Genomic DNA, 21,213 nt, shown 5'->3' on the forward strand with positions numbered 1-21,213 from the left:
CAATTTGGGTGAAAGCAATTCAATATTTATAGAGGGTTTGGTCAGAATCTTTGAGCTTTGGTCAAGCTCCATTAATGGTGGAGGTGTGAGAGCTATGGTGTTAGGGTTTGCTTTTTTGACTGCTTTCATCCCTAAAATCTGAAATTGTGGACTAAAATCAATTTCTACTGACAAAGGCTGTACTTTTGTTGAAAATTTTGGCTCCTTTGGTGCTGTAAATCAGACGTGAGAAGGCGAGGAAGATGGTGATGCCGAATCACATTTTCCTCCATCTTTTTTGTTTTGTTTAATCTTTTCTTTTTGGCTAGAAAGACATATGGGCTATGGACTTCACTTTAGGCGTTATATGTGGATTGCTAAAATGGATGGACAATTTGTATAAGAATACCCACAACCAAAATATTTCAAATACCACAATTAAATTATTTAGAAATAATAAAATGAATAATAAAACAAGTTTCAATTAAATCATTTAAGTAAAACTTGATAAATAAATCAAAATTAAATGAAATCAGTATTTTAATAAACATAATTATCAAATAAAATTGCATTATAAAAAATAATTTTAAGTGAAAATAATATTAAATCTTAGTAAATAATAAAATAAACTCTGAAAATTAGCGGTATTACATCTACTCTTCCTTAAAAACAAAATTTGCCCTCGAACTTTAAAGTTAGATGTTTAATATTAACGAAACAACAACTTTGCGCTTTGTTAATATTACATTTTGCTTAATCTAATTCTCAACACATACATTGTTTAAGTTTATTGGTTTTTTTTCCTGAAACTATACTCACTCTTGTGGCTATTAATAGTTCTTAGAAAATAATCGTAACAACTCCTATATCTTACTTTCTAAAATTTTAAGTTGTACTTATAGTACACTTTGATACCAACCAACAAACAATATACTTAAAAAAAATTACCATAAGTTAGGCAAATAGAAATTTTTAATGTGAATGTCAGCTATCTTAATTACTAAATTTTTATTTGAATAAAATTCAAAATATGTGATCGAATCTCTTCTACATTATTATGCTTATCCACTTTCTAACATTTATAAAATGAAATTTTTTTAACATATAAAAACATAATATTCTAAAATTCACTATATCCACAATATAAAAAATAACTAAAACTTGCTCCACCGTGATGAAGATTACACTCTTGCAAACAAAAAAAAAAAAAGGAAAGAAATCAAAATCAAAATAGCCAAGTTTATTTCATACCATAAAAGTAAAATCCCAAAAAAGAAAAAAACCCAAAGACACAAATTACAAATAACTGCCAATTCCAGTCGTTACTCATTAGTCCGTAGTACATGTAATGTCTCTCTCTCTGTTTCCTCACTTTTTGAGCTATGAACCAAGTCAACCAACCAAACAAACAAAGATACGCCACATCATCATTCTCTCAAAGAAAACAACCTCGTATTCGAAACGTTTCTCGTTAAACTGAGTATAAATAGTTGTTAACTCCCCTGACTCATTCCACCTTACTCTTAGTCTTTCTCTCTCCTCTCTGTTTTAATTTTTTTTCTTCCTCCACCCCAATTTTTTTTGGTGGAAGAAATATTCTCTGTTCACTTCTTTTACATATTCCTAAATAAACTCATCCAAACCCCAAAACTCTCCTCCAAATATCAGAAAACCCTTTGTTTTATTCTTTAAAAAAATTATTAAACTATATGAAATTATAATGGAGACGGCTGGGAATCAGCAACAACAACAGGGTGCATTGGCGGTTGTAGGTAATGAGGCGAATGCGGCGGTGGAGTTTGGGAATATGTCATTGTATGTGGGAGATTTGGATGCGAATGTGAATGAGAGTCAATTGTATGATCTGTTTTCCCAAGTGGCTCCTATTGTCTCTGTCAGGGTTTGTAGGGATCAACACAAACGTTCTTCTCTTGGTTATGCTTATGTCAATTTTGGCTCACCTCAGGATGGTTTGTTCTCCTTCATCTCTTCTTTCTTTTTTTTATCTTTCATATATTGTCTTCTTTCATAGTTTTATTCAAATGATTCCATAATCCAAGATCGATCTGACTATTTTTGTGTGATTTTGTAGTGCGTGGGTGGAGGAAATAGAATGTACATTGTTGTTATTGTTTTTTCGATTTTGGTTTTTACCTGATCTACTTTGCTTGTGCGCAGTGTCCCATGCTCGGCTACTACCTTTATGTACTCTTACCCAAATCTGAAACGTACACTGAGCCACTTATGTTGATATCTCTAATTGGTTATTAATAATATTATGAAATTATTGTTTATGTTTAATCTAACAAATCGAAGATTACAGAGGAAGTACCATCTAAGTTTTGAATCAGCTTTTCGGTTTTTAAGAGTTCTTGATTCTTGTGATGCACATCCACTGACCTTGTTTGGCTTTCGCTAACTCTGTGTCTATGCCCGTCCCCTGTCCAATTTTGAGAAACTCTTACTTCACTACACAAATTCTGCAGGAAAGGTGGTGGAATATATACTAGACTTGTAATTCTTCAAATCAGATGAAGAGACGATTTTATATGGTTATTAATATAAGATACTATACATGTAGACTATAATAAGATTCTGTTATTATATTCATATATGGTATGGCTTACATATATCTATTGACTTTTGAAATAGGTAATGTCAAATGTCAATCTCTTACACGAATCTACAAAATAATCTAGAAAATGGCATACTTTCATGAAAATTCTCTTTATGATATTCTTTGGTCCCCACCTTAGTAAGAGCAACTATAATGGCCAAGCTACAAACACTTGCAACTTTGTGTGCCAGATCAGATTTCCAAATTACAATATTCTCAAACTACAACCTCTTCAAATAAAAAACTAAAATCACTTTTAGTTTTTGTATGTCCCACATGTCATCATATCAAACAATTACATTTATACATAGAAAGTGAATGAAAAGTGAAAATGGAAAGAAGGGCCCACAAAGAGTAGAACAAAGCAAGTAGCTTTGTGGAGATATTTGACTTCCCCAAGCAACAACCTTCTTTTCACTCCAGCAACCAAGCTATTAGCTCCAACTCTTCAATATTTACAAGTTGGGACCTATTTTGATCTGCTGGAGGTGCTTTAAGACTTTTATTAAAGAATAATCATTACCATTATTATTATAGGAATTATGACAACTTTCCCAAGACATGTTAATATAGTTGATATTTCTGTGTGATTTTATATTTACCATGTTTTAACTCAAATTCTTCTATGCAGCTGCAAATGCCCTGGAGGTTCTTAATTTTACGCCTGTAAATGGCAGACCTATCCGGATAATGTATTCTCATCGGGATCCCAGCCTCCGAAAGAGTGGGTACGCTAATGTGTTTATTAAGAACTTGGACTCCTCAATCGATAACAAATCACTCTACGACACTTTTTCTGCTTTTGGAGCCATACTTTCGTGCAAGGTAGCGGTTGATAATAATGGTCAATCGAGAGGATACGGATTTGTTCAGTTTGAGCAGGAGGAAGCTGCTCAAAAGGCAATTAATAGTTTAAATGGCATGTTGCTGAACGATAAACAAGTGTACGTAGGATATTTTGTTCGGCGTCAAGAAAGAATTGGAACTAATGGATCACCTAAATTTACTAATATTTATGTGAAAAATTTATCTGAAAATCATACGGATGAGGACCTTGATAAAATTTTCTCCCCTTTTGGTTCTATCACTAGTGCTGTTGTAATGAAAGATCCAAACGGGAAGTCCAAATGTTTCGGTTTTGTAAACTTTGAGAGTCCGGATTGTGCTGCAACTGCTGTTGAGAAGTTGAACGGAACCATTCATGATGAAAAGGCTTGGTATGTCGGAAGGGCTCAAAGGAAATCAGAAAGGGAAGCAGACTTGAAAGCTAAATTTGAACAAGAAAGGATCAGTCGATATGAAAAGTTGCAGGCTGCAAATTTGTATTTGAAAAATCTTGATGACAGCATAAATGAAGAAAAACTAAAAGACTTGTTTTCTGAGTTTGGAGCTATAACATCATGCAAGGTATAACTTTAATTATATCTATGTTACTTGGACTGTTGATATTACCTAAGGACTTCATGTTAGATCCTCGACACAATGACATGGGAACGAGCACTGTACCCGAGAGTAACATAAAGTTATAGCATAGAGTGATTGATATCTTTGCAAGTTTGTAAGATATGTTGTTTGCTAATCTTGTTTTTTGTTGGTGTTGTAGATCATGCTTAATCCCCATGGAATTAGCAAAGGATCTGGTTTTGTTTCCTTTTCAACTCCAGAAGAAGCAACAAGAGCAGTAATTTGTTTTGTCCTTAATAGTAAACTCCAATTGATGACTGGATTGTGGTGGTTATTTTAACATGTTTTGTTATATTCTGCAGTTAAATGAAATGAATGGTAAAATGATTGGAAAGAAGCCTCTATATGTTGCCATTGCCCAACGTAAAGAGGAACGGAAGGCGAGGTTGCAGGTAAATCTAGTTGCATGAATACTGCTTAAAATTTTAGCTGAACATCTTTATTTTTCTGCTTAAGTCACACAAACAAGAACATCAAAGGTAGCTTCACTTTTTTTATACTTCGCATTTCTAATATTTTCTCATGTATCAGACACTACAAGACTTACTTGATCTATATACAGGCTCAGTTTGCTCAAGTCCACCTGCAGGGAGGAGTAGCACCCTTGCCAACGGGGATGCATGGTTTCTTTCCTGGGTCACCTAGGCTTTCTCCTCAGCACCTTTATTTTGGCCAAGGTGCTCCGAGTATGCTTCCCCATCATCCTGCCGGATACGGCTTCCAGCAGCAAATCTTGCCTGGGATTCGCCCAGGAGTTCCCCCGAACTTTATGATGCCTTTCCATGTTCATAGGCAAGGACAGCCTGGACAACGTATAGGTGGCAGGAGAGGTGGTAATTCTCATCAGCTGCAGCAACATAATCAGGTTCATTTCTTTTCTTTTTTTTTTTTTTCCTTGTTTCTTTGATTTGCCTTTTGTCCGTCTTTAAGAACATTTTTTCTCACTAATGTAGACGCCAAATCGCAATGGTGGACAGAGTTTCAGATATATGGGTAATGGACGAAATGGTGTTGATACATCTGTGGTTCCTCAAGGAATGGTGAGGCAGATGATGCCTATGCCTTTGGATGTTTCTGGGATGCCCTTGAGTCCTGTTGATGCTGCGAGATCTGGTCCTGTGTCGATGCCGACACTTGCTTCTGCCTTGGCTGCTGCATCTCCTGAGAGTCAACGCATGGTATATTGTGTAACTGTAGATATTTAAGCTTAATCATATGATCATATCATGTTCTCTATATTGAGTTGCTTTTACATTGTTACAGATGCTAGGGGAACAACTATATCCACTGGTGGAGCGTCTCGAGCATGATAATGCAGGAAAAGTGACTGGCATGCTGCTAGAGATGGACCAGACAGAAGTACTGCATCTTATTGAGTCTCCTGATGCTCTCAAGAAGAAAGTTTTGGAGGCCATGGACGTTCTCAATTCATCTACCTTGAGTTCTGAAGTTGGTGACCAGCTTGGCTCACTCTCACTTACTGAATAAGTCGTTCATACTCTTTCATCAATTAAAAATATCTTCTGCCACGAAGGCCCAAATATTAGAGGGTAGGTTGAGCTTTCATTCATGGGGTGGTATTTTTTTGAAAAAAAATAAAGAATAAAAAAAATAAAAAATTTTGGTTCGGATATTCCAAAAACTAGTTTCATAGGATTTCATTTAGGTTGCTTAAGCTTAACTCATTATAGTATAAAATTGTATTCACACATACTCGATAGGATTTTTTGGACATCATTACATGGAATGTTTGGATATCATTATCTGAGTTTCATGGAGATGTTTAGAATTTTTAAGGTTGGCATGAAATTTGGAAATCATTTTCTGAGAATTTTTTTCTACTAATTGGATTTTACTAAATTGTTGCTATGCAATTTAATTTGGATGTTTCTTTTTACTGGGGTTTCTTGTGATTACATGTCATTAGAGCATGTTGATAATTCTGCAAAACTGGAAGGTAATTTTGGTTTGTGCTATGGCTGCCAATTTTTTTAATCCGAAATATTTTGAAGTATAATTTTGAGCAAACCATTTCTTGTTCGCTTCGCACAGCCAGAAGAGCTACCCTGAGATGCATAATATGCTGATTTCACTCAAACACTCTTTTCTGCATAAAATGCTGATTTTTCTGGAGTCTCAATTTTCGAGCAACTATCAGAAAAAATCAGTTGACTGTCAAATGATGCTGATATAACCTTCCTTACCACAGCTCTTAATAGGACATTTTTACAGAACTCAACAAAAAAAAAAAAATATGCCAGCATATAAACGAGGAACTGATAGCATAACAATAATACTCACCTACAAATAACTGAATAAGTATACTCATAATCCACTGACAGACTACATGAAGTCGGGGTGGATGTCTTCCTCGACCAGGTGATCGACACCATCATTTTCCAGTGTACTCATCAGTCTTAAATCATCAGCGAAAGCCGCTTTCATTCCTTCATCACCCCCATCACCATCTTGTGTGATGTACTCGCTCCATTTCGAAGCACCTGCTTTCTTCAGTAGTTGGTCTTTCTGCTGCTGCTTCTGAAAATGTCTTCCAGTGTCTCCGGGAAAATCATCTTTTGCCATGTATTGTGACCATTTGGAATTACTCGTTGTCTGTGTTGTCAAAACCTTATCTCTCTGCAGTTGATCACTGCTTCTAACATCTCTGATCAGATCAGTGTCATCTACTTTTAAAGAACTCGATCCAGTTCCTATCAGACATTAGGGAATGCAATTTTCAGCTTTGATAAACTAAAAACGGACATATCAACACCATCAAAAGTAGTTTCCAATAATCTGTTGTTAAATTTTTCAAAATAAACTTGATTAGTTTAATTATAAGTTTACCATCCAATTTCTATACTATATACTCGTTTCATTGACAGTAATGGCTATGATTTTTAGTGTAGTTTTGCAAGAAAAACCGCATGTCAATGTCCATGGTAAATAATGTCAATCCCCAAACATGTATTTAGCTTCATAACTTTGCATTGTGTGGCATTAAATGGAAATGAAATATCATGAAGAAAATCACACATCTAGAAATGAGATTTCTCTACCATAGTAAATTGTGTTTACCATTACCGTCATTTTGCACCGCCTATCAACCAAACCTTAACAATCTTCAAACCAAAAACTGAATAAACTAACCAAAAAAATAGTTCTATTATCATATACAGTACCTCTCTTAGAAAAGTTTGGTTTGTATGTTAGATTTTCGCCCCACTCAAGAGAAGACGAACCAAATTTACCCATCAATTTCGGCTTCTTGAACACCAAATCCTCAGAAAACTCGGTTACAACTTTCGGCTCAACTCCCATTTCTTCCCCTGCATAATTAACTAAATCATCAAAAATAGAATCCGAATTAAAAAGAAACATCAAAAATCTAAATCCAAAAATAATTCTGACCATTTTGTTTATATTTCAAGTAAGCAGGTTCCAGCACATTGACATTAGTCTCATCTTCCAAATACTCATTCCAATCAGTACGTTGCTTCGCTTTCTTCTCCACCTTCTCCTGATCACTTTCCAAGTTTTCGACGAAACGTCGCAACGAAGGGTCTCCTTGTTGCAGTTGATTATCGTCGACTGTTTTCCGAGACATATTGAAGGACTGAACGATGTTTCGGATTTCCTTGGCTTGATAACCTTGAGCGTAGAATTTCGTGACAGACTGCTTTTGATTGCAGACCACACAGTTCCATTTATTGCTGCTTTTCTTCTGCTGCTTCACCTGAGTTTTCTTAGTAATTCGTTAGAATCCTCGAATTGATTTATCTCGACGATAAAAATAAAGAGATTGCAACAGAATTAAAAAGAGAGAGTAGTTGCCTGCATTGTGGAACAGTGACAGCATTGAACTGCGATGAAAAGCGTGGAATTCATCATCGTTTTGATTAAGCTAAACGAGTTTTCTGATGGAGGTTGAACTTCAGAGTTTTTTTTAGTGTAATTTTTGTGTTTTGTGGTGTTTAGTTTGAACTGCAGATTTGTTTGATTTTGGAGAGTGATTTTAGCGCTATTTTTACTTTTTGGGGGTTGGGGGTTGGAAAAGAATTTAGGATTGATATGCTTTGTTTCCTAACTTTTGATACAGCCTTTTTTAATTTGTACAATGCAAGTAGTATTATTTTCATGGATGATAATTGGAATTTTTTTGTCTCTTTCATACCACTTTCCGTGAGTATGTGATGGTCAAAGATCTCAACTATACATAATCTCTAGCGGCTTCATAAAGTACGATTAATTCAACTTGATTTGATGAAATAGCTATTAGAGTATGTTTTGTGGTCTTCCAAGGGATTGTTGTATGTCCATATCTAAAAAGATCATCCGTTTGCGATTTTGCCTTGACTGGATCTGACAGGTAGCCTGCATCAGGATATCCTACCAGGGTATATAGCCGAGTAAGTGTTTCACTCCATTCCAGTGCCTATTTGTAGGTTTGGAGCTGTATCTAGCTAATGAATTCATCAAGAATGTACTGTCTGATCTAATATTGATGGCTATATACATTAAGGCTCCAATGGCACTTAGGTATGGTACTTCAGGACCGAGTATATCCTCGCCATCTTCTCGAGGGTGGAAAGGATCTTCATCAATTTTTAAGCGACGAGTATGTGATGGGTCAAAGATCTCAACTATACATATTCTCTACCAGCTTCATAAAGTACGATTAATTCAACTTGATTTGATGAAATAGCTATTAGAGTATGTTTTGTCGTCTTCCAAGGGATTGTTGTATTTCCGTAGCTAAAAAGATAACCCGTTTGCGATTTTGCCTTGACTGGATCTGACAGGTAGCCTGCATCGGCATATCCTACAAAGGTATATAGCGGAGTAAGTGTTTCACTCCATTCCAGTGCCTATTTGTAGGTTTGGAGCTGAATCTAGCTAATAAATTGATCAAGAATGGAATGTATGGTCTAGTATTGATGGGCCATGATGGTTATATACATTAAGGCTCCAATGGCACTTTGGTATGGTACTTCGGGAACGAGTATATCCTCGCCTTCTTCTCGAGGGCGGAAAGGATCTTCATCAATTTTTAAGTGACGAACGACCATAGGTGAACTCAAGGATGTGATTTGTCCATATATAACCTTTTTAGCACTTTCTCGGCATAATTGGATTGGTGAATACAGATCCCATCCTTTAGGTGTTTAATTTGTAAACCGAGACAACATTTGGTCTTTCCAAGATCTTTCATCTTGAATTCCTTCATCATGTATTTAGCGGTTTCTTCGATTTCATCGGGTATCCCGATGATATTTAAGTCATCAACATATAACGCAATTGATACAAACCCATTTTTGGTTTTTTGATGAAGACACATGGACAAATTTGGTCGTTCTTGTAGCCTCGATTCGTGAGGTATTAACTGTGACGGTTATACCACATTCTTCCAGATTGCTTTAAACCGTAGAGTGATTTTTTCAATTTCATGGAATGTAGCTTCTGAGTTTTTGACCTCAAGGATTCAGGTAGCCCAAGTCCTTTTGGGACTCTCGTGTAGATATTAGTGTCAAGTGACCCATAGAGATATGTTGTCACGACATCCATGAGGCACATTTGTAGTCCTTTGCATGCAGATAGACTTATAAGGAATCTCATGTAGATTTCAGTGTCTACCATTAGGGAGTATGTTTCTTCAGAGTCAACTACAGTTCTATGGGAGAAACCTTGGGCTACAAGCCTAGCCTTGTATAGTCCCATTTCTTTTTTCTCATTTCGTTTTCGCACGAACACCCATTTATACCCAACGGGTTTGACTCCCTTTAGGGTCTGGGCTATAAGGCCAAACACTTCTCGTTTTCCTAGAGCGAGATTTCAATTCTACCTGAATGGTTTTCCATTTAGGCCAATCACTCCTTCGTCGAAATTCATCCACTAATCTTGGTCTACCAGTAGTGAAATCTGTGGCTATTGAATACGCAAATATTTCATCAATCGGGGTTTTTACCATGTCCTATTGCTTTCTAGAATGCACAAATTTTATTGAAATTTCATGATTGTCGACGCTCGCATTTTCACGCTCCCCCTCAGATGTAGCATCTGATTCTTTGAGTTCATTTTGGAGGGTTAATGATGTTTTCATCATTTGAAAATTGTTCCACTTTAGAAGAACTATCAGTTTTAATTTCTTATTATTTGTATATATATTCTTCTAGACTTTTTCGGTTTCAATCTTTGGCTCTGAGTGATCTTCCACAGCTTTTGCGTGTTGTAGATTCATTTGGAAGTGGATTTTCCGTTTTTTCTCTTGGGATTTCACCCGTGCAGGAGCATTCACAGCCGGTATATATGATTTTATCACTCCTCTCGAATTAGTAAATGCATCTGGCAATTGATTAGCAATGTTTTGCAAGTGTATAGTTTTATGCACTTCTTGCCCACACATATTTGATCTTTGATTAAGATATGATATTTTTTTGGCATTCCATGAAATTTCATTCCAACATGGACCTACTTTATCTCCCCCTAAGGTTGGGAAATTATCTCATCAAAGTGAAAATCGGCAAACCGAGTGGTGAAAAGGTCACCAGTTGATGGTTCTATATACCTTATGATGGATGGCGATTCAAATCCAATATAGATTTTCAACCTTCTCTGTGGGCCCATCTTATTATGTTGTGGTGGTGGCATGGTGCAATAAGAACGTACACTGCACACACAAAAATTCGGAGGTGAGCAAGCCTTAGTTCCTTTTCAACCACTAATTGTAGTGGGGATATATCATGCTTAGCGCTCGACCTTAATCGTAGAAAACTCGCAGCATGTAGTACAGCATGTCCCCTTATCGAAGATGGGAGTTTTAATTTCATTAGAAATGGCTTTGCGACTAATTGTAATCGCTTTATGAACGCTTCTGGTAGAGCATTTTTTGTGTGAACATGGGCTATTGGATGCTCCACGTCTATCCTAATTGACATACAATAGTCATTAAAAGCGCGGGATGTGAATTCTCCGGCATTATCAAGTCGGATTTTCTTGATAGGATAGTCTGGAACTTGTGCCCTTAGACACGTAATTTGCGCGAGCAGTTTTGCAAAAACAACATTCCTTGTTGATAGGAGGCTAACTTGAGACCAATGTGTTGATGCGTCAATCAACACCAGGAAACATCTGAATGGTCCACATGAGGGGTGTATTGACCCATAAATATCTCCTTGAATTCTTTCGAGGAATTCAAGATTTTCACCTACAAGTTTTTTTTAGGTCTTATGATCAATATGCCAAGCGAACAAACCTTGCCATTATGCTCATTTAATTGTGGGGCCCGTACATATTCCAACGGATGCCCATTTGAGCTTCGGACGAATTTCATCATCATGCTTGATCCTTGGTGACCCAAGCGATCATGCAACATAGGGAATATTTCTTGGTTGTCCACCTTATGGTGAGACACCAAATTTGTTTCAACTAGACTGATATAAGTAAAATATAGTCTTGTGTAGTATGTTGGCATCCTTTTAAGGGTTATTTTCTTGCCAGCTTCACATTTAGTGAGGTACATGTACTCCTTTCCATTTTCGTTAATGGTTTCCATATGGTAACCATTCGTACGCAGATCTTTGAAACTCAATAGATTTCTTTGAGTTTTACCAGAATACAATGCGTTATTTATAGTGAAGTGTGTTCCCTTTGGTAACACTATGCATGCCTTTCCTAAGCCCTCAACCATATTTGTAGTGCCTGCGATGGTGTTAAGGTCGCCTATTCTTGACTTGAGTTGAGTGAAGTATGTCTTGTTACTTAGGATGGTGTGTATAGTGGCATTATGAATCAGGCATTGTTGAGCACCTTTGTTTGTCATTATCTTCATTAAAACTTAACATAAAAAATTATTCACAGAAAGAGGTGCATTACATGGAACGATATCATGGAATGATAAAAGAAACGCAAAATACAAGAGACATTCAAGAAAATTAAGACGAGATTACATGAAGTAAAGTGACAAAACAACATCGTAGGTTGATCTACGGGAAATATGAGTGCTAGACATTATTAGAAACATCTTACATGAGGTAATCATCTATGTCGAGGTCAGGGAGCGAAAGTAGTTTCAGTCATGAAATTTGTTTCACTACGTCTCCCTTGACCCCTAGTAGAGGCCACGTACATATCCCCAAGATGTTTGGTTGTGTGGCATTCAATTTTCCAATATCCTTGGATGCCACATTTAAAACATTTCTTTTGTGGCCTTTGTTGGGAGTTCCTTCCTCAGTGTCCTCTATTTGGTCGCCAGTTTTGGTGTCCTCTTCCTCTGCCACTTCCATTTTCATTTCTTTCTCCATCACCCCTATTTTTAAACTGGCCATTCCGATTTGAGTTATCTCTCCGCTTATTCCAGCGCTTGCCACCTCTAGTGGCATTTATTTCAACTGCTGGTGCACTGGTACCTGCTGGCTTTTGATTATGAATTGAGAGCATGATTTGGTTGTTATGTTCTGTGACCAAAAGGATGGCAATTAAGTCGCATAATATTTCGCAATGCCTTTCACGGAATTGTTCCTTTTGAACAACATTGTTGGGGCGTGCATAATGGAGAGGGTTTTCTCAATCATAGTTCGTTCAGACACAAGTTCTCCACACAACTTTAGCTGTGAGGTGATGTGAAGTATTTGAGAGATGTACCCGCGTACTAATGCAAATTCCTAAAACCTGAGAACTAACCATTCATACTGGGCCCATGAAGCATTAATCCTTTGTAAATGCTCAAATCGATCCTTTAGGTTATCCCATAACTCTTCATGTATATGGTGTTTGAGATACACACCAGTGCTTTCGCTTGCTCCAAAGGGGTAGGGGCACCACCTTCTATGCAATGGCATGGTCGAGGCTAAGTGACTTTAGGTAAGCTTTTGCATCCACCCTCCATTTTAGGTACCTTTGGCCCGAGGCTTCAACCACTAGTAGAAAAAAGGCTACTTGCTGCGGTTAAAAAGTGCCCTATTGCTGCGGAATAGGGCGCGCAGCAATTAAGGGCGCAGCAATAGGTATTAGTAATATTGCTGCGGTTTTAAACCGCAGCAATATAACGTAATATTGCTGCGGTTTTAATGACCAAACCGCAGCAATATTAGGAATTGTGGTGAAATAAGGTGGCCCAGAAAGCTAATATTGCTGCGGTTCCTGGCCCATAACCGCAGCAATATTACTTTTTTATTATAAAAAAGTAATATTGCTGCGGTTCTGGGACAGAAACCGCAGCAATATTACCTTTTTTTTAAAATTTTTTTTTGTTTTATATTAGTGCAGAGGAAGCTATATATGCAACCTTGATGAAGCTATGCAGCAATATGCTAATAAATTTTCTGCATAAATTTTGGCAGAGCTCTGTTTGTAAATTGGATAAACCCATAATAGGGACTTAATTAACCTGTACAACAACCAATAACATCTCCGAATCCACCATCCAAGCAAATCAAAAATCCATCAAACAACCACCATGATCTCCAACATACATCATCCAATATTCAAGCCAACAAACCAACATCATATTCAACCCAACCAACATAAATACAATTCCATAATAATCCAACAAAAATATTTAGCGCAATCCAACATATATATATATATATATATATATATATATCATGATAATCCATCACTACAAAGTTGGTTGTACAAGTTGCAATAATGTATATGTTCGTCTAAAGTTAGAACAAAAAAAAGAATATTAACATAAACCAACTAACCTATGCAATGCACTCATCAACAAAGTATCTTGCCCACTTATTCTTCACCTCATTGATTTGATCCTCCTTATAAGGATCTTTGGTAAAGGTTTGAGCAACCTGAAAATAATTTACCAAAGTTAGCATCAAATAGTTAAAATATATTAAATATGAAATGAATAATTATATAAACTTACTTTGTCCATATCCAACGAACCAAAATATGAAGCGAGTACGTCAAATATGTACCGCATCACAAAATAACCGCACTCCGTGCCTCCTTGTTATTGCGGCACTTTATCAAAATTATAAGAAAATGAGAAAATTACCGCATAATGAGAATAAAGTAGCTTTAATTGAATCAAGCAATTCGATCAATACATACCTCAACATATTTCCACAAAAGCTTCTCTCGACGAACTTTGTGGCCGCTCATCCGAACCTCCTAAAAGCACTAGATAACACAACATTGTTTGATTTAGTCCTTAATTGTGGAATGTTACCATCTCAATTCATATAAAGTATATCAAACATATATCAACTTACGCTATCATAGGCAATTCACAGCCTTAGCAAAATAAGAAGAACAATATCCTCCAACCTCTTCGGCAATTGTTCCTTGAATAATACTCGCCTCTGGTCTTGCTGGATTCTTCACTTTCTTTTTCAAAGAACCCATATGTCTCTCAAAAGGGTATGCCCATCTTAAAAACACAGGACCACACAGCTTAATCTCCCTTACCAAATGAAGGACTAAGTGAACCATAATGTCAAAAAAAGGTGGAAAATACATCTCAAATTGACAAAGTGTGATCACCACCTCATTTTGCAAAGCATCCAACCTATCAGGATCAAGTACCTTGTTGCATATGGTATTGAAAAATGAACACAACCTCGTGATAGCAAGTCTGACATGTTTTGGAAGAATCCCGCGTATTGCAATCGGCAAAAACACTTGCATCATCACATGACAGTCATGAGATTTCAACCCAATTAATTTCAGATCAGTCATGGAAACAAGTCTTCTCATGTTAGATGAGTATCCAGTGGGAACCTTAATACCGTATAAACACTCACAGAACAATCGTTTCTCTTTCCTAGACAATGTATAGCAAGCTGGAGGCAAATACGTTGTTGTTCCCTTTCCTTTCTTAGCCTTTTCCTTAACCTTTGGCCATAAATTAGGCCGAATCTTCAATTTCTCCATATCTCTACGAACCTTAAGACCATCCTTAGTCTTTCCTGGCATATTCAACAGAGTACCGATAATTGCATCACAAACATTTTTTTCAATATGCATTACGTCGAGACAATGTCTAACTGGTAAATATTTCCAATAAGGAAGTCTCCAGAATATAGACTCTTTTTTCCAAACGACACCATCGTCTTCCGAAGGTTTAACCCCCTTACCAAATATTGTTCCCATCCCCTTAACACGATTATAAACTTCTTTTCCAGTTAACGGTATAGGAGCTGGACCATTTTCAACAAACCCGTTAAATGGTGCTTTTTTCTTTCGATATGGATGAGAACTATGTAGGAATTGCCTATTAATGATATAGACATGTTTCCCACAATGTGGCAAATGTGTAGCCTCCATGCCATTCTCACAAATGGGACATGCCTTTTTCCCTTTGACCTTATACCCCGATAAATTCCCATAAGCAGGATAATCATTTATAGTACAGAATAGCATAGCACGAAGCCTGAAATCTTCGTTAGAATACGCATCAAACACCATAACACCTTCGTCCCACATCTTTTTGAGATCTTCGATGAGAGGTGCAAGATATATGTCTATATCATTTCCCGGCTGCTTAGGCCCAGAAATTAAAAGAGACAACATAATATACTTCCGCTTCATGCACAACCATGGAGGAAGATTGTATATCACTAAAAGAACAGGCCAAGTGCTATGTTGACTACTCAAAGTACCGTAAGGATTCATTCCGTCCGTACACAATGCAAGTCTCAAGTTCCTAGCTTCCTGACCAAAGTCTCTATATCTGGAATCGATAGCTTTCCATTGAGGAGAATCTGCTGGATGCCTAAGCATCCCATCTTTCTTTCTGCGATCAGCATGCCATCTTAGGTTTTGTGCATCTTCTTTAATAGAAAAGAGCCTCCTAAACCTTGGCACAACTGGAAGATACCACAACACTTTCGCAGAAGGCCCAGTATTGCCCGGTCCGGGCACAACCCCATCCGGCAATTTGTAGCGGGACTTACCACACCTCGGGCATTCATAAAGGTCCGCATACTCATTTCGATACAACATGCAATCATTCGGACATGCATCGATGCGCTCATATTCCAAACCCAAAGGACACATTAATTTTTTGGCATAATAGGTAGATTTTGGTAACAAATTACCCTCAGGAAACATATCATGTAAAGCTTCTAAGAGTTCTGTGAAGCCTACATCAGTCAAATTATGTTTCGCTTTTATGTTGAAAAGAGTTAAAATCCCACTCAATTGAGTGTATTTTGTACACCCTGGATAAAGGGGTTTCCCAGCAGCTTCAGACAAACTGTCAAACACTCGTGGCCGCTCATTAAAATGGTCACGAGCCCCTTCCAACATCTCACCTATTCGATCACCAAACTCTTCATCCTCAGTGTCACTATTATCTCCGTTGTCATTTTCATCACCTACTACATCATCGCCTTCAATCCTAACATGATCTTCTACCACAACTTCATTCTCAACCCCGACATTCGACATATCAATTTCTAATGAATTACTAGTGCCAACATCAACATTAACCCTATCCTGAGTATATTTTCCCTGCTCACCATGCCATAACCAAATATAATACTCAGCCCTAAATCCACGAGGATAAGATGATCCCTTATGGTCCTAATATCAGAAATCATATTCACATTGTAGCAATCAACACATGGACAATAAATCTCAGCCTCGCAAGTAAGTTGTTGATGTTCTACAGCACGTTTACAAAACTCATTCACACCTTCTACGAACTCCAACGTATTCCGCTTTCCATACATCCAACTTCGATCCATTTCTAAAAACCCCAACACATACATATATACAAATTATTATCAATTTAAAATTCACATAACTCCAACACATACAACAAACTAATATTCAATGCATGCTTCCATTGGGTCCTTATCACTCCAACCTAACCCATCCTTAAACGTCCAATCCCACTAGTGAATGCATGTATCATCTTTGATTCTAAGTAAAATTCGGCAGCATTTCCCTTCAGTTCTCCAAGTACACGATAAAGATAATTGTTTATCTTATATGTACCCGGAGAACAAATTAGGGAAATGACTAACCGTATTTCACTTAGAATCAAAGAATCAACACACATTCACCACCTAAGTGAGATGTGACGTTTAAGAACAGTCCCAAAACGGGGACTATTCAAGACTTACTCCTAATGAGTAAGTCTTGAACGGGTATCTAGGCAATATGATGTACATAAAAACAATCGCATTCAAGCGATTCCAAATATTCACCAAACAATAATCGCATTCAAGCGATTTCAAGTTATCATCAAACAACAAATACCAAACCATTCCTTAGATTTCCCTTCCCCTCCCATTGGTAAGTCTATCAATATAAAGGCATTGCATTCATATCAATTTAAACAAAGAATTACAAAAACAAATCCCGTATAACATATTAGGGCATACAAAAACTAAAGCAAAATTATCACAAAATCAGTTTTTAATACTCAAATCTTATAACTAAGCATATATATACTTTATACTAATCATTTTAAACTACAATTTAAGCCAAAAATTTATTAAAACACTAATTAAGAAAATTTACAAAAAAACTAACCTAAGATGACAAAACGGCGAGGAACAAGCTTGAATGCACCGGAAATTCTGAGGAGAGGCGGCGGAGGAGAGTCCGGAGGAGAAGCACCGGAAAATGAAGTGGCGGTGAAGCCAAATGAATATACCGGAGTCGATTCGCTGAAGCAACGAAGGAGAAGGCGGCGAGGAAACTCCGGACCGAAACGCCGGAAAACAAGGGGGACGCCGGAATGTTGTTGCGAAATCGCCGGAAGACGAACGTGTCGCCGGAGAGAGAGAGAGAGTGTGAGGGGGTCGAAAGTTTAGAGATACTGTGAGAGAGTTTGAGAGACTGTGAGAGAGTTTGAGAGTGTGAGGGGGTCGAAACCCGCGTCCCTTTTTTTTTTGGATTGCCAGCGAATATTGTTGCGGTTTCCACGTGGCAACCGCAGCAATATATTAAAAAATAATTTTTTAATATATTGCTGCGGTTCCACGTGGAAACCGCAGCAATATTCGCTGCTAAGGGCCCACATGTTTTCAAAATTTGCCCGTTGAATAATATTGCTGCGGTTTTTGGCGGGAAACCGCAGCATATTGTAATTTTCAATTTTTTTTTCTTTTTGCGTGTTATATTGCTGCGTACAGGTAATACCGCAGCAATATCAGCGCAGCAAATAGCATTTATTCTACTAGTGAACGATCTCAAACTCTCGGTTTGCAAGTCTACCCATTTATGAGTTCATGTGATGTTTTAAAAATATTAGTAGAAAATTAATGCATAGATATATACATAGTTTGGAAAAGAAAATCATACTGGAATGCAAGCCATAGTGGTCCGAGAATCCTTAACCATTCAAGAGGTTAGGGGTTGGAAACATGATAATAACATGAAAGGTGAACAATAAATATACCATAAAGGTTGCATATATTTTTTTTCCAAGATTATGACAACATATAATTAGAATGTGACTACCATGTCAAAAAAAAATCACATTCATTAATGGCATATTATAGAAGAAAAATCACATAATTAAGCATTATAATTGCCTTCTACAATATGCAAAAATAGAATTACAATAATTACTACTAAAACTATTATTGTAACAAACCGATAATTCTCTCTTTTCAGAAATACCTTTATAACCCGATAATTCTCTATTTTCATAAATACCTTTATAATATAAAAGTAGAGAATTACCCAGGTATTATCGCCCGCGTGATAACGTATCGGCTTATTCAGAATTTTGCAACAGAAAACAAATAACTAATCTTTAAACTTTATTATAAATAAATAAATAACTAAGTATGTAGAAATCAAAACACTCTAAATGAGTTTACTCAAACAAACTTAATAACTTATGTTCTGATAAATGCAGAAACGTAAAATATTCTAGTTACACATTCTCTCCATTCCAGATTTCCAATGATGCACATCTGCGAACCTGTAATGTCAATGCTTTACTGAATCTGCTCACCAAAATGGGTCATCACAGGATCAATAAGGCAAAGCCATGATCACGCACAAAAACAAAGCACGTAATCAGCAAAGCTGAGTACTACATACTAAAACATAAGCATTTCTAACATGATACTAATAAATAACATGCAGGGATAAATAATAATATAATCATATAAAAATCAGCAGATAACTTTAACTGAACTAAACTCTAAACATCTTTTTAATACTTTAATGGAATAGTTATTGGAACTGAGTTGTCTTATCTACTAATGCCTTCACTAAGAAGACGAAATACGAGTGCTACTAGGCACTACAACACATTTCAGATTGACCTGCGATATCGAGGAACTTTTGCTAAGTGAAAAAGGAATGGTGATCAATCCATCTCCTGTAAAAAGTCATGGGCTACCACCATGTACTCCAACTCTTAATGTCCAACTCTAGACGTGCACAGTCTAAAGTCTAGAACTATCCTTTTTACACTTTACGTTCTTTACAAGTTATTACTTGTTATGACACACATACAAGCAACACATAATACAAAGCAAACATGCACAACTGAACTTCTTTTATCTTAGGATTTCATAAGTGATCACAACTTATAATCCAAGACTTACTTTCTTTTAATCTCAACTTTTTATTTGTTGAACCTAGCCAACATAATCTTACCTTTAAAAAGGCATAACTTATCAACTTACCAAATAAGGCCCACAGTCCTCATAAGATAATGAAAATAATACTTGTAAGGGAAACAAGAATAACATGATTCAATCTCTATAACATATATTAATTCCTCATGTGAATTAATAAATAAAATTCCCTTCTACATGCTTGCATCAATTATTCCATACAAACATGACAATCTTTACTCATGATAAATCTCAAAATCACATGCTTGCACACAGGCATAAAACATCTAACAATCAATCATGCTAGGAATCACATATGAACTTAATAAGTTCCTATACATGATACTAAAATTTCTTTCTCCTTAAATCATGATACTAATAACATAGCACACAGGTATGTACGTACCTTGTGTAAACTAGTCGGCAGGCCCCTTTTAACTCCTTAAAAGTCTCCTACAGAATATTCTCCGCCTAGAAATCAATAGAAACTAAAATTAATACTCTTAATTAAAATACCGCAACTTTAAGATATTTAAAGTCCCCTTTAAACTTATTCAAAATTTGATTTTACTATCAAAAGTTCAATTACTTTTAATTTCTAGCATAGTACCACCATACTAGTAATTAAAATCCTTAAAACTCCATAAATAAAATCCTTTCTGAAATTCTCACAACTTTTAAAATCATAAAACCCTCTTAAAACATATGTAAACATGATTAAAATCATAATCTAAACCAATTCCATAGTATATAACATGCTATTATGGTTTTCTAGTAATTAACACCCTAAAAATCCATGCTTTAATCATTAAAACTTCAATCTAGCAATAATAACCAAATCTGCATCTTTTAATCTGCATTTTTATTATTTATTAAAACAGAAAAATTAAAACCAATAATCATGATTAACATTAAAAGAAAGCATAAAAACATAGTCTTTAATGGAATCTTGAGGAAGAAGAAAAGAAAACAACCAACAAGAAGAAGAACAAAGGAGGCGCCGAGAGAGGAGAACCACGCAGCAGCAGCGGCGCACCAAACTTGGGGATTTTGAAGGCTTTGTGACGTTTCTTGTTGAAGAAGAAACGTTACTTGAAGAAGAAGAAAAGATTTGAGAGAGAGAATTCGAAAGTCGGTGAGGAGTGAGAAAGAATGTGCTGGCCGAAACTTAGAGAGAGAGGAGAGAGAAAATATTCTTTGTGTGGGGTAAAATAATTGGGTATTAGGATATTTATAAAGAGCTTTCCTTTTGGGCTTAGAAAAAGGAGATTGGGCTCAACTAACTAAAATTGATGATGAATAGGATAAACAGATTAGAACTTTTATCATCAATATGACTCCTTTTTCCTTATCCATTTAGGATTTTGGGTTCCTCAAGTCCATTAGACTTCTTTTCCAATAGTAATTAGTATTTAAAACATTTATCAAAGCATGCTTAATTAAAATATTTTTAACTTTCTTAAATCCTTAAAATAATTTCATTTGACTTTTTAAAATAGTCAACCCTTTTAAATAATCAAATCATTCAAAACTAAATTATGTTTAAATATAAATATATAAATACTAAAATATATTTATAAAATCATTTATAATTATGGGGGATTA

At 36.2% G+C, this 21,213-nt stretch overlaps 2 protein-coding genes across 3 annotated transcripts; one reads left to right on the forward strand and one right to left on the reverse strand.

Moving 5' to 3' along the window:
• Positions 1-650: 650 nt before the first annotated feature.
• LOC104896372 (polyadenylate-binding protein 5) lies at positions 651-5,901 on the forward strand. The gene is made up of 7 exons (XM_010683121.4): positions 651-1,949; positions 3,228-4,003; positions 4,200-4,277; positions 4,363-4,452; positions 4,623-4,925; positions 5,014-5,238; positions 5,324-5,901. The coding sequence occupies exons 1-7, from the start codon at positions 1,700-1,702 to the stop codon at positions 5,546-5,548; spliced, it is 1,947 nt and encodes a 648-aa protein (XP_010681423.1). The 5' UTR covers positions 651-1,699; the 3' UTR covers positions 5,549-5,901.
• Positions 4,898-8,159, reverse strand: LOC104896380 (uncharacterized). Of its 2 annotated transcripts, XM_048644398.2 has the most exons (5): positions 7,895-8,159; positions 7,472-7,796; positions 7,243-7,389; positions 6,362-6,771; positions 4,898-5,221 (listed from the first exon to the last, which is right to left on the reverse strand). In XM_048644398.2, the coding sequence occupies exons 1-4, from the start codon at positions 7,949-7,951 to the stop codon at positions 6,404-6,406; spliced, it is 897 nt and encodes a 298-aa protein (XP_048500355.1). In that variant the 5' UTR covers positions 7,952-8,159; the 3' UTR covers positions 4,898-5,221; positions 6,362-6,403. The 2 variants fall into 2 exon arrangements, with proteins under 2 accessions (XP_048500355.1, XP_010681430.1); XM_010683128.4 differs by lacking the exon at positions 4,898-5,221 and having other exon boundaries at positions 6,229-6,771; positions 7,895-8,158.
• Between the last annotated feature and the right edge of the window lie 13,054 nt (positions 8,160-21,213).

Source organism: Beta vulgaris, chromosome 1, assembly GCF_026745355.1.
Source record: "Beta vulgaris subsp. vulgaris cultivar EL10 chromosome 1, EL10.2, whole genome shotgun sequence".
NCBI lineage: Eukaryota > Viridiplantae > Streptophyta > Magnoliopsida > Caryophyllales > Amaranthaceae > Beta > Beta vulgaris.